Source organism: Vidua chalybeata, chromosome 5, assembly GCF_026979565.1.
Source record: "Vidua chalybeata isolate OUT-0048 chromosome 5, bVidCha1 merged haplotype, whole genome shotgun sequence".
NCBI lineage: Eukaryota > Metazoa > Chordata > Aves > Passeriformes > Viduidae > Vidua > Vidua chalybeata.
The window spans coordinates 50588699-50603197 of record NC_071534.1 but is presented as its reverse complement, the minus strand read 5'-3'; the positions used below and the strand labels follow the sequence as shown (position 1 = coordinate 50603197).

Genomic DNA, 14499 nt, shown 5'->3' with positions numbered 1-14499 from the left:
AAAAATATTGTGTGAATTTCTCGAACCCACATTTAAAAATAAGGGTGGAAATAAAACACTTTAAGTATGTTGAATGACAGTTTATTTCAGTGACATTGCTCCTTATTTACACTGTTGTGAGAAGAAAATAGGGAGTTTATGTTATGCATCTCATAAAAGTCTTAGTTTTCAATATAAATATTCATATTTTATTAATATTAAACTCATTTTCTTTACTAAAATTCTCTTTCCATTAAAGCTAGAAGAGGAATTTCTCATTATATTCTTAGAAGCAAGCATTTTATACAATAAACAGCATTTAGCATAGAAAAGCTGGAAAATAAGGGGTATTTTCATTGCTTTATTTTAAACACAAGGAAACATACTGTTATATAGAAAGCATGAAGATAATACTTTTATTGTTCAACTGAATTCACTAAAGAAGTGCTGAACCTTGAGATTACCATCAGTGCAATTATTTACTGAAAGGTTGATATTCTGAATTTACAGAATTTTAATTCTAAAATGTTCTCATGCATATGAATATTGTTAAGCCAACATGTTCAGTAAAATTTATACATGTTTACTGTGGTTGTTCAGGATTATCAGAGATACTCATATTACAAATTGTGTTTTAATAAACAGAACAAGAATTGCATTTGAACTGAAACTGCAAAAGACAAACAAATCAACAGACTTGCGTATACCTTCTTACCTGTGCACAATGTTTAACGTCTTAGTTGACGCCAAGAAACAGACAGCTAAACTCTGCATACTGGATGGGGGGCAAGAGGTACGTGGAATTTTGTATCTTTAATTCTTATGTTTGGTTGATCTGAAACATACTGCAGACTGCCCTGAGAATAATTTCAAACTAACTGAGATGCATCATAGCTCTGTTGGTACAGAACTGTGCATCAGCTGATCCCTAGTAGCATCATGCGAGACACAACCCATCATCTTCCACCAGAGAGCACACAGAGTGCTTCTGTAATTTGTTTGCTTTGACCTGTGAGTGTGTTGAACATTCAGATGATTTCTTGACTCTCAGCCCCTCCAGGAATTTCTCTCGGGCTCCAACAGAAAAAGAGCCCTTTTCAGGACTCCTTTGTAATTGTAAAATTGAGCCAAAATATTGGCCTTTGCAGACAGATTTTAATTTAGTAAGGTTTGGTTTTAAATGGATTATAGACACAGCATTCATGCCTAGGAATATGCTGAAAACAGAGGAAAGAAATAACCAGGCAATTTAATGGGTTTTTTTAATTTGGTCTCCAAGGATAGGGTCCGTTTTGGCAGTAGTCTGCTGCCAGGACTGTAGATATTTCACAGTGGAGCACTGATGTGCTTTTGAAGGAAATGTAAACTTCACTGACTTCCGTCACTCCCGTGTTGTCACTCTCAGCAGGAATAATCTGTGAAATAAAAAGAGTATACTATGTAGATTGGTGAGATTACCAATTTTAGACTGTTCTTTCTGTGCTAATGCATTGGCATGTAATTTGGTTTGTAATTAGTTTGATTTACTTTTGGAGAGACAGTAAAAACATTTTTCAGAATTTGGCAACAAAAAATGTATATCTGCTTTAGCCACCTTCACAATTACACTATTTGTACATATGTTTTTCAGTTGACTTTTGCAGTTCTTCATTTCATTGACTGATCTTTTCAAGTGAGCATATTCAGTGTAATTGTCTTTTTTTTTCCTAATCCAATGAGACATTCATCATTTTCCTGTTCCACCCTGTCGTCTTTATTTTTCTTTTTGGTTTTCCGTGACATGAACCAGTTTGCTAGTCAATGGGTAAGTGCCTTTACATTGTTTTTTAATTTGCATTTTTTCATTGAATGTTAACAGCTACTTTTTATTTTAAATGGTAATGTTGCTTTTCATGTTAATTTGTTAGCCAGCCCCTCAGAATTCCTTCACAGTCTGACTGTGCCGCAGACTGATCATCAGCTTCCCAGTTCTTTCCTTGTTCATCCTCCAGGGCGATTCCAGATGAAGTCTTCACTTCTCTGTTTTTCAGACTCAGTGTCATGTCTTACCAGGTCACAAAATTTTGGATTCTTTCATCTCTGAGTGAGGCTCATCAGAAGTAAACCACAACTATCAGCTCTTGCTCTGAGCTGATGCTGCCACTTCACCTCTCATGTGTGTACAAGCAGTAACGCTGCTTTGGGGACAGGCAATACCAGTACCTCTATAATGCCCTGCAGACAGATGGCATAACCCCCTTCTCCAGATGTGCCATTCCTCTTGCCTGTTCTGGATTATGCCTCCTGCACTGTCAGCCAGTCCACTAGGAGCCAAAGTTCAGCCATCTTCTTAAAGCCCAGAGTCAAATCATCGTTCATAAGGGTCTGAAGTTTTGTTTTGCTGAGGGTGACTGTTTTAGTGGAAATTAGCACTGAAGAGGAGTGGATTAGAGTATTTATGATCTCATGTTTTCAAAATAAATAATGAAAAAAAAATGAGATTAATGTAACTTAAAAATTATTTCTAAAGAAATGTGTCATGGTTTTGGAACTTTGTGGTTTTTGAAAGGCTTGATTCATTTCTTTTTCTGCCTTGTTCAGAAATGAAGTTACTGTTTATACACCATTTCTACAAAATTATATTTGCTTTGTGGTAAGAAAAAAAGAATAAGAAAAAAGAAAAGAAAAATATTACAAGGAAAAAACTCACAAAAAATGGGAACTGATCTTACATACATAAATCATTTACTGTACTGTGGAGATAAAGTTGCAGACACTTTCTGGGAGGGACTACTGATTTTTTATGGATCACAGAGTATATATAGTTTTGACATTCATCAGTGGGAGAATAATTGTTTATGGTTTCCAGACAGTAAGAAAGCATTGTCTTCTGAAGACTTGTAAGCAGCAGACATCACACATTGTTTGGGGTGATTAGACCCTTTAGCAGATCAAGACAATAATCTACTGGTCAAGATATTAATATGGTTGGACTGTAATAAATACGAAAATGTAGAAAGTTCTTTGATGTATTTTTAGTATACTCTTACTGTTCCAGTGTGACTGCAGCTGTTTGTCTGAGTTGTGTATTTACATTTTTCAAGTGTTCTTAAACATGAAAAGAAATTAAAAGCAAAAATTGACATTTGGTGTTAGTACCTGTAGCAGACACATGTATGTGGGCAAACACATCTCATGGTTTTATTCTCTCTTAATAAAACTCAAGTTCAATATCTGTGCTTTTTAAAAAATCATTCCTAAAAATTTTCAGCAGATCAGAATTAATGTTTTGATCTGTATGGCAGCTCTGAAATGGATGAAAAACGCCTTTAAAAACTTAGAACTCTGAAAACTATTCAGCTGGCAGCTGCTAAGTTAGGCTGATGTTTACACTGACCTCAGTACTTTTGCTCCAAGCATTATGCTGTTAGCTGTTCCAAGTAGCCTTGAACTAGGAAGATAGGGTTAGTCTTTACAAGTCACATTTTCTGTGAAGTGGCTATTGGGGACGATCTCTGCTGTCAGATAAATGTTTCTAAAGGAAGAATTACTGTTTAAATTGATGTGCCTCCTTGACAGAATAGGATCCCTAGTTCCTGTTAATTTCAGAAGGGAGCTCGGTAGGATTATCTAAAAAGTCTTTCGGATTTATTTTAAAAGCATTTACTTAAAGGCAGATTCTTTATGGAAAATCAAAAGAAAAAGTCTATGGAGAATGAAGTCTGTTTTATTATACCTTCTATGGCCTATTAATTTGTTACCATCTATTCTGCTTTGTTGATGAAATTTTAATTTTGCCCTTGCTTGAGCATATTGTAAGATTTGTATAAACTGAAGCTCACTGTGCTAACAGAAAGGCTCTTTCAGGATGAACAATTGGAGCTCATTTTATTTCTAGTGGACATTTAAAATAACTTATGAATGAGAGTTGTCAGACATGAAATGCTGTATTAATTAAATCTTATTCTAGTCTTTTTGCTTCTCCAGCTAAACCAACCCTTTAGAAAAAAATACATGGCCACCTTAATTATATAGGAGAAGACAAAAACTATCCTTCACATTCCTTCGCCTGAATAAGTATAAGAACTCAATTCATCTAAATAATAACCCCATTAGCTGCTTAACTCAACAGTGTACATGGGAAAATTTTCAACACAGAATGTAAGAAACTGTTGATTGGGTGGATCATTTTCAAGGGTTTGTTCTTCTGATGTTCAAAATGATAATTTTAAGTAAATCTGATCTGGCAGGGTTATCAGCTTTGCACCATTTATGACTTATGACAAAAGTGTGTGTTCATATACATGCTAATGCTTTTTTATCTTTTGAATTACAGCAACAATACCATTCAAAAATAGATGACTTGATTGAAGAGACTGTTAAAGAAATTATTTCACTTCTTGTTTCAAAGGTAAAACTACTTACATTTTAATTTATATTACAGCAGAAAGTGGTTGAACTTTGGAGATATATTCAAATATCACACAGTATAAGGAAATATGGAAATTGTATAAAGTATATGGAAATAAGGAAAATTGTAGGGGACAACACGATTTGTAAATACTATTTGTGCAAATAATACTGAATTTACAAAATTAAATTTTATAACAGCTGAGTAAACAATTTCTGTGCAGCCTGCTATTGAGATAAGTTTGTCTTCTGTGTTTCTGTTGTACATAGGAATTGCTAGCAACTAGTAGAACTGGTAGGACTAAATCAATATTGTCTTACATAATACCATGTGTTATTTTTTGTTGAATTTCTTACATGAGAACTTTCTTCCTAGCATTTAGTATTTTAATTTTGTATTTAGAGGTGGACATTATCCAGAGATTAACTTTTTAATGAGATTTTGGTTCACAAACCCTTTAATTAAAAACATTTTATAAGTTGTTGTTTCTTAAAATTGATTCTTAGGCCTTCATATTTAAAAATAAAATGTGTTTTGGTATAAGGACTTGCAGAATAAGTGAAGAAAACTTAAACAATGTATTGTCTTTCTGTAGCACCTCTACTCCAGTAAAAGTCTTAAGTGACTGATATAAAAAAAAAAGTTTCCATCCTGAATAGTTTGAAGGACACAGCAAATAATGACAGAAAATAAAAGATTTTATAAGAAGTTTTTTATCAGTACATTGCAATCTACCCAGAAATATCTGATTGTCAAAGTAGGATGAATAGGCCATATATTTACAATTTGTGGGTTAGTGACAAAAAATAAGATTCTGGTCATATTTTCATCATGCCTTTATTTTTGCTTGTCACAGCTTGCTGAGGGCGATGGGGGTTGAGAATTTGCCTTTTGGATTGACACCTAGTTGAAGAGGAAGGCTTTGTAGAATCATTATAGAAGTTTAAAATAAATGTGTCCACTTATTGAAAACTGTGTAGAAGTCACACATTTTTGGTCTAAAGTGAAGTTTTGATGTAAGCATAATTACAAGCAGTTCAACTCAACAGTTTCAAGTTTTACATGTTGCCTATCATCGCTCCTAAGTATTCTTCCAGTTTATTACTTTAGCATTATTGAAAAGGAAGAGGAAGAAAGGGGAATTTGATCAGAAAAAATCATGCTATTAAAGGTTAAACTTTTTTTTTTCCCTTAATATCTGAGATTATAAAAAAGGAAAAATATAGTCATATTCCTCCTGGATGTATGTACAAGAAATTCTAGTGACAACTGCTGTCAATACAGAGGGATTTGCATTATTAGTTATCACAGTAATACCAGAAGCTGAAATCTCAAAACAGGAAGCAAATATTCCATGTCATTGGCTGATCACTGGAAGCTTAACCAGTGTCTCTCCTCATGTGAGATATGAAATACCAGTGACATCCTGATTGCTTCTGTTTCAAGGCAGAAAGCTTCTGAGGGTACAAAGGAAGGCTGAGGTTTAGCTCTTGGTTTTGGGCAGAAAAAATGCACATCAATGTGCATGATACCCATATGCATTCATCTTTTGTATCTAATATATTTTCACTATTTTCCAGCCTTCACCTCTTTATTACCTTCTTTGAGTCTCAGTGGAATAAGTGTTTCAATCATTGTTTTTAGCTGCAAGTCACTTATGAAACTGAAAATAACACTTTTCCTTCGTTGAGGTTTTACTTGTTAAGAACTGTACTGGGCAGTTTTTACACAAGACACATCAGTCTAAAGTGTCCAAGAAATCACAGGAATATCACAAAACAGTGAAACAAAGCACAGTGTGTCTCAGGGTAACCAATTCATGGATTGTGAGGTATGTGCAGAAATACTTCTAGAGTTTCACAAATCTGTACACTGGTATCTCAGAAAATAAGTGTCCAGCTACATAACTAAGCCTTTTGTTTACACAGACATCCTCAATGCTGAAATGTTTTGCTCTCTGTTGTTTTGTGTCCCATTGCATTGGATTTATATGTTGGCACTGTGGACACCATGTTGTTTATGAAATCAGCCTTTTCCTTAGCCAATCTTTGCACGATAAAGTTGAACACTTTTCTGGAGAAAGAATCCTTGTCAATCAGATAAAATGAGTTAAAGTATGAACAGCAGCTTCTCACAGGCATTCAACTGCAAAGCAGAAAGCTGATATTTGGTCTAATAAAGCGGGTGCAGAAACAACTGCCACTCTCTCTTGTGATGTGGATTTATTCTTTGATTGGCACGTATGTACTGGTGTCTTAATTAATCACTGTAAATATGACAGGTTAGATTGATAAATGACAAATGTAGTTTTGCACTTCCTCCTGCTCCTTGAACTGTTAAGAGCAGGGTTTATTGTAAAGTGATGATCTCAATTCCTCTGGAAGTGACACTGTTGTGACACTGTTACAGGGCCCATTAACAGCATGCCAGATGGAATTTTGTTCTGTCCTCACACTCATAAAATTATACTCTTGGTTGTGGGAATGACTGTTTTGGGAGCAGGGGATGACTTTTAAAACAATCTTTATATATAACTGGAAAGCAATTTATATGTGTAAAATAAATGTGCATGAATACAATGGCTGACAGATATGTTATATACTGTGAATCACTTGAGCAACAAAATAGCACAGAGGGATGTGAAAAGGAACTTTGTTTGCTTTAAGGCAAATTTGGGGGGGGTTTAAACATTAAAGCTGTCATTAATGCAACTAATATTTTTTTTTTGTCAGAACAAAATTTTGTCAAAAACACCTATTCAGACCTCTTACTGAGGAGTCACGCTACTCAGACAATAGCAGGTGGAAGTCCAGGGGAGAGAAACCACATCATACCAGGGACTTTTGGCATACATTTTCTTGCCTCCTTCTTGGCCATGGAGTAGCAGCTCAACAGCTCATGCTGCTGACAGAAAACCAGTGCTATTACACTTCCAGGTGAAATCAGAGCTGGTTTTCTGTTTAACAGCAAAAATAGAAGAAACATGGTATCACAATCACCACTTTTAGCAATTGTGCTCCATCATCTTTGAAACTGTGGTCCTAGAAAATAACATGTGATGTCTGCCCAAACACATGCTGGGTGCACACACTGCTATATTCAACTACGTTCTAGAGGCAGCAGTGTTGTGTTGGAAGCAGGCCTGCCTCAGGAGACACTTTGGGTTGGGTTTATATTTCTGCAGTAGTTCAGCAGTTTCCATCTGTTTGATCAATAAGTGAAGCTGCAGAAAGAAGGTTATCTTTGATTTCAGCACTTTGTGAGGTGGAGAAAGTGATCAGATTAACAGTTCATGTTGCCCTGCTGATTAAGACAAATATGAGGAAGAAAAGTTCACATTCTCATTCCAAATATTTATTTTCACACTGTGCATTTAGATTTTTCTCTGTGCTTTTCCTCCAGGTTGTTTCAGTGTTAGAAGGTGTGCTGTCTAAATTGTCAAGATATGATGAAGGCACTTTCTTCTCATCATTAGTTTCATTCACTGTAAGTGTTTGGATTCTTAAAGGTTCTGTTCTTCTTTCTGTTCATAATTCTGAAAATGTGTGCAATTTTTCGTAATAAGTACTTACTGTGTGTTTTATGCTTAATTTTCTTAAGGTAAAAGCAGCTGCCAAGTATGTTGATGTTCCGGTAAGTATAACCCTTTTAGATTTATTTATTCTATTGTTCATAATAATTCAGAAATTAGGGGAGCTTTAGCTCACATTTTTTATTGTTGACATTTTGCTTTCCTACAGAGATTCATTACAGCTTTACATAGAGTATTTAAACAGCCACTGCAACCCTGAGAGGATGTTTCATTTCCCTTGTGCAATAAGTAACTCTCAAAGCAAACTGTGGAAAGGTTATTCTCAATGCACTTTTTCAGTTGTGGAAGAGTGAGGATTGTAACTTAGATACTCTTTTGTGGGGATAAATTGTTCAAATGTGTAGTATAAGCAACAAGTAAAATCATCGTACTTGAATATCCATTATTTCTTACTTCAGGACTCAGGTCTGCTTATTTAACCCCTTGCTTCCTCAGTCTCTATTTGATTTACCATTGGTTGTGCAACGTTTGTTTGCTATAAGTAAAAATAAAGAGAAAACTGTTGGAGGTCTTTATACATAAAGACAAAATTCAGCTGTTAAAATATTTTTATTAGAGCATGAGAGTAGAATACCTTTTCTTTAAATAAGCAAAGTTATGTAATATTGTCATTTTCACTGTCAATATCACTTGTTCTCTCATGAGTTTGCATTCTGATCCCTTTTTAATGCAGTTCTAAAAAAATCTTGTTTTCCCAGCACAGAAAAAAAGACTATGATTATTACATAAGTGACAATTATTATGTAAATGAAAAATATTAGATTAAAATATAGATGAATACCAGATGTGCTAAACTGTGTGGTGGCCAGCAAAACCTTCAGGAGTTCTGTCCTGAAAAATGCAAGCTTAAATGAATTTTCTTTCAATCCATGCGTGTTAAATAAAAGGAAAAATATCTGTTTCTGGAATTTGTTATTTTGCTATCCTTATATTTCTTTTATTCATAAGATAAATTGTAACATTTCTGTTGTTTTCAGATGATGTTTTCAGACTTTCTTCTTATTTTTTCCCTGGGTTTTTTTTAACCTTTGTAAGTGTTCTTTTGTTTTATAAAAAAGAAAAAAGTAGGCTGTCTTTCATTCAAAGGAATGACCTCATATAAAATCCAGTTAATTTAGTTTATCTTTTGTTAATGTGTTGTGCTGTGTAGCTGCCACAAAAGATCCTTGTTGAGGCACCTAAGACCTAAAGGCCTTAAGAAAAAATTAGTGGACAAACTAGAAATTCATTGGCTTCTTTCAGGTAATATGGAAAACTCTCCAAATTACAGATCTGTGAGGAAGAGACATCAAAGTCTTTTACCATTGGCCTGGATACACTAATGTTGAAGTTCACAATAAAAATGAGACTGAAAAATAACTTTGCCACAAGCTCTGGGGAATATTGCAAATCAGGCCACACGGGGATGTGCTCACTGTTCCAGAGAAAGAGGGAGGCGAGCAGGGAGATGGTTGCTGGAGCCCCACTGCCCTTCTCACATTCACTGAATGGTGGTGCTTGGCTTGAAGAAAGGACCAGATTATTGACAGGCTATCAAGATCCTTGCATTATTACAATGTTTTCACTTCCCAGCTTCTCACACACCTTTCCCACAGCAGAGCATTTAAACTGGACTGTAGTTCCACAGCTGTAAACTACAAATGTAAACTGTGTTTCAGGGAAGCTGTGGATCTGACCAGACAAAGATTTTCAAACTCTGGAGGTCTTTTTACCTGGATTGAAAGATTTTCATAGGCTGGGGGTTGTTTTTGCTTCTTCACATTCTTTTGTTGTGAAGATGCAGTTGAGGCCAAGAGCTCTTAGTGTCACAACTGACAGCAGCTGTCCAGTCTAAATAGGGCCTAAAATCACCAGATGTCAAAGCAAAAAATTCCAGCAGTAAGAGGAGGCTGAAAGTCGTCACATCACAAGGTCATCACCTGAGCTCACAGCTGAAGTGAGAAGTGGAGTGAGGGGCAGCACACAGGGAGGAATGTACATTGAACTCTTGGTGGTGTGACGGTGACCTAGCAAGCCTGCACTGAAGCTAATTAAATGCCTCATGGTTTTATTTTGACCTAATATGTTGTAAAATTTATTCTTGTCCTTCCTTACCATATAGCTGCATGTGTGAAAGTTATGACCACGGTCAGCCTTTTCTTTTGATGTAGTTACAAATATGTGCAGACTTGCATGTGTTAGACAATGGCATTCTGCCCCTGTGCCCCACCTCCATTTGAGTGAGATCACTTGGTGCATCTAGGGGAGAAGGCAGGGGGGCTGGGGGGTTGTTTGAGTGTGTGGATTTGACAGAGTTTTTCATCTTTGACTAACAGGATTTGGCAAACTGTGAAAATATACTGGTTTGTAGTGAAATAAAATGAAACTAAATAGGCAAAAAAGATGTTAGAAGAAAATGAAGGTAGTACTGAGCAAAACGTTTTAGATGGGGGATAAGAGGTAAAGGGGATAAAAACGTTAAATAAAAGTAAATTAAAATAGTAAATTATTCAAAAGGAAGGAAGACATTCCTAGATTATTTTTAGTCATTTTGAGGAAAAGGTTAATTCTATTAATACTGAAAGAGGGTTTAGACCATAAATAGTTGGACATGAAGATGCACACTCCTGAGACAGCATCCCTCAATTTCTCAGGACCAGGGTGGGAAAGATAGACTTGCGGTTCATTTGGCAGATAGGTTAGTAAAAATGCTACCTACCCTTGCTGTCTACCCCTCTATTCATTACTCTTGCTAGAGAATTATGATTAATTGCATCCAGAGAAGACCAAAAAAAAGTGGTTTTCTGGGGTTTTTTACGAAAACATGCAACATAAGCCTAAATTTTTCAGAATGCCCTTTAAGCAGTGGGACATATGTAAGTGCCAAGGAACTCTCATTGCTTTCCCCAGCTATGCATAGAGGGCTGTATGGACACTACATATGTTTTGGTAATTGAAACCCCGACAGAAATAGTAGCAGTAGTGCAAAATTACCCAGACTAGGAAGAAAAACAATGATGTCTTGTGGTTTCCTAAAAATAATAATGAAAAAAATCTATTTGCTGTTACACTCACCTTAATGGTAGTTGTTGCAGTGTACAAGGCTCTGCAGTGGAAAAAGAAATGTGGCTGCTGTGCAGGTGGAAGACACCAAATGTTTGGAGGAAAATATCATAAATGTCACAAGTAGTGCGTGAAGGGTGACATTGTTTCTCTTTTTAATGCTATGTTTTGATAATTGGGAAAGCAGAAGCTGATTTGAATACAGAACTCATCTAAATCCACTATAATCCTTTGTTAGTTTCACTTAAAGTCCAAGCAATCCATAGGAGATGTATAAGTAACATTTTTCCTTTTTTTTTAGTATTCTGTTCACAAAGCCAGTTAATTAATGAGAATAGGGAAAGAATGCAGTAAAATTGAGGTTAAAAGAAAGTATGTTGTTAATCTCAAATGATTATTTTCCTTAATCATGTAGATTATTTCATTGTGTTCAATTTCTCATCATTTAAGTCAGTTTTGCATACAAGTAATTGTGTCTTTGGCTGGTCATTTCTACATACATTTGCTGCATTGACAAATACAACCAGACCAATTACTCATACAAATTGAGCATCCAGTTACATGCTCATGTATATACTGCTTTTTGTTCAGAAAGGTATGTTTAAATCCCTTTGTAGGAGCCAGTAATCTATGCCAGTTACTTAGAGGGCACAGAAGGAACCTAATCCTCCCTCTCTTCATATGGGCCACCTGTCATAGCAAGTGCAGAGGGGCCATTTGAAGGAGCCAGGGCTGACAGCAGTGCACAGCTCGCACAATGCCAGCCCTCTCGCTCCACTCTTGCCTTTATGTGGGGATCAAAGGTATGAAAAGGGGCCTCACACATGTGCCAGCATTTGACTTACGGGGTCTTGTAGAGGCCAGAGAAGGAACTCTGCCTCCTACCAGGCAGATACCTTCATTTTCAGATATCACAGTTGTACTGCATGGCCTCGTTTAACTGATTTTAAGAAGCAAAAAACTTTTTGAGGGAAGTAAGTGTTTATTCAGGTGTGGCCATATAATGCTAGTCATTTTTAAGCTGGATTTTCTTTTAGAATTCTATTTTTGAAAAAAGACCACAGAAGGTGTATTATCCTTACGCTTAGGGCTTCTCCTGGCTTCCTTTTCCTCTTTATACCCAGACCTGAGAACTGGCCCTTCTGTTTTCCAATCTGTGAAAACAAGCTATTGTAGAATTGGAGGGAAAGCCCTGCAGCATCTATTTTAAGTCAGCAGTATTTTTGAGATACTGGCAATCAGAAGGATGACTACTGATCAGTAGGAAAGCTAATATAGCATAGAAAAATATAACTTTATGGAGGAAAAATAGCATATTTTAATACCAAATTTTGTCATAGGGGCTTTAGTGGTTTCAAGACCTTTTGCACTAAGAATCAAAATCCTGGTGCAGACATTTGCATGCCTGTGTTTCCCCATGAATGCAATGAAACTATATGTACATGAAAAGGTGTTTGTCCAAATGCTTGCAGAATCAGTTTAAATTTTCCATGAGACTTCTCAAAGTAGACACATTTCCTCTTTGCCAAAGTTGCTGTTTCTTTTAAAGAAGATGTTTTCAAGAGAGAGAAAATGCATTGCATTTTTTCATTTAAACAAAACAATTACTTTTATAACCATGTGAAATTAAAATGTCACCTTTATAATAGATTGATTATGCAAATGGTGCACCTTCCTCCCTGGCTTATGTATTTAATTTTCTAAGAAATGATGGTGATGATGATCTAGCCATGGATACAAGTAGTTTTTATTTCAAAAGTATTTTAATGATATTTTAATTTTGTAATTCCATAGCCCAATGATGAGCCTTGCAGTATTTAGAGAAGAACTTTCTGGCAGTGAAATTTTCCAAAATGCTCTTTCATTTTGTGGTGGCACTGAATAAGGAGCTCCTGTGTTCCTCACAATAGCCCCCTCCAGCTCATCTCTCCTTTTCATTGCATTGTCACAACCATGCTGTATTTAAAATTACTCCCTCCAGGATTCAGGGGAGGGGAAAGAGGTGGAGAGGAGAGCAAACACAAAACTGGATGGATTTTGTTATTGTATAGTTAGTCTCTAACATCTGTTCTCATCTTTGAAACATTAATGCCTTGCCAGGAAAGCAACTCGGTTACACTGGTTTCAGTGTAGTGGGTTCAGGCTGGTTTCTTGTTTTTTTGGCAATAGAAGTACATTTAATACTCTCTGATACTAAGAAATGTTGTGTGACAAATGCCAAAGTGAGAATAAACATAACTCAAGTATTAAAAATGTACATGATTTTCACTGAGATTTATGCCAAACTGTTGCATTGCAAAATGCTGTTCAGAAACTTAGGTGTACCTCACCTGTAGGAAAATGCCTAATATTAGTGGCAGCATTAAACCCACTGCAATCTTTTAGCAGCAAAATATTTGAATTCCTGGAAATCAAGGCAATGCAGCATTACTTTTCACTAGGTGCTTCAGGCAGATATTGCCAGTGGGAGCCATGCACATCAATCATAAAACAGCTTCTACAACATCTTGGAAACTAATAATGTATTTTAACATTTGCCTCCATGTTAAATAGACAGTATAATACTGTGTTCCTGTTCAAATGGGGAAAATAAGGCTGTTTCTTCTTTATCTGAATTTATTGCTGTGAAAAAGTGCCTGGCGGTCAGGACCCACCTACCAGTGAATAGTAGGAGACAACCTGCACCTGTGGGATTAGGTGCAGCAGCAGGAAGTAAAAGCACTTGCAATATATAATTAACAAGGATTTTTAATTTTTTTTTCCCCAAACAGCATGTTCATCTTGCCAGGTTAACTAGTGATTAACCCTAAAAAAGAATGTGCTGAAGCCTACACCCTTGTTTAAACTCATTCACTCACCAGTGTATTCAGTTACTTGTGTAACCAGCGACAAAGTAACCCTATTTACAACTCTTAATTTCCTGGTATTTTATTTGATGTCTTTGTGTTTCCAGTTTCTCTATTCATCTCTTTGTCTGGTTCTCTTTCATTTTCAGATAGGCAAAACAGCTTGTCTGCTGTTCTGAATAAAACAAACTTACAATAACTTTCTATCTATCATAAAAAAAACCCACCTTTTTTCTTGGGGAAACTTTCAGACAATATTTTTTTATACTTACCTGGATAACATACCAGATTAAATTTTTCTTCAAAAGATGTGCAAATAACTCTCATTAACTTCAGCAGATATTCTGCCAGAGATTCTGAGAAGATTTTTTTTTTTTGAGTATGGATGTGGAGACTGGAATGCTTTAGTCTTTTCAATTAAATGCCCCCTGTGACAGCTATTTAAAATATATCTCAGTTTCTATTTGTTTGTTTTATAAGGTACATGAAACTTCTAAGTTGTTGTTTGTTTGTTTAATTCTGTATTAACTTGGGTTTTTTCTGATGCTTAATAATTTAAAACAGATCAATAGAGAATAGTGTTATCAGAGGTTTCCAAATATTACATAGTCCCTATAAAAAAAGTTAAAACATGAAGTATACAGCATTAA

The 14499-nt window shown here is 35.7% G+C and overlaps 1 protein-coding gene across 8 annotated transcripts in view; it reads left to right on the top strand.

Moving 5' to 3' along the window:
- Positions 1–14499, top strand: part of CADPS2 (calcium dependent secretion activator 2) — a 281254-nt gene that overhangs the window by 242603 nt on the left and 24152 nt on the right. For 4 of the 8 annotated variants that reach the window (XM_053942793.1, XM_053942795.1, XM_053942788.1 and 1 more), the window contains 5 exons: positions 625–772; positions 1769–1783; positions 4295–4369; positions 7772–7855; positions 7970–8002. In XM_053942793.1, the coding sequence (XP_053798768.1) occupies positions 625–772; positions 1769–1783; positions 4295–4369; positions 7772–7855; positions 7970–8002 (355 nt within the window). The remainder of the gene's footprint in view (positions 1–624; positions 773–1768; positions 1784–4294; positions 4370–7771; positions 7856–7969; positions 8003–14499) is intronic. The other 4 variants (XM_053942794.1, XM_053942792.1, XM_053942791.1 and 1 more) reach the window with 1 other exon arrangement.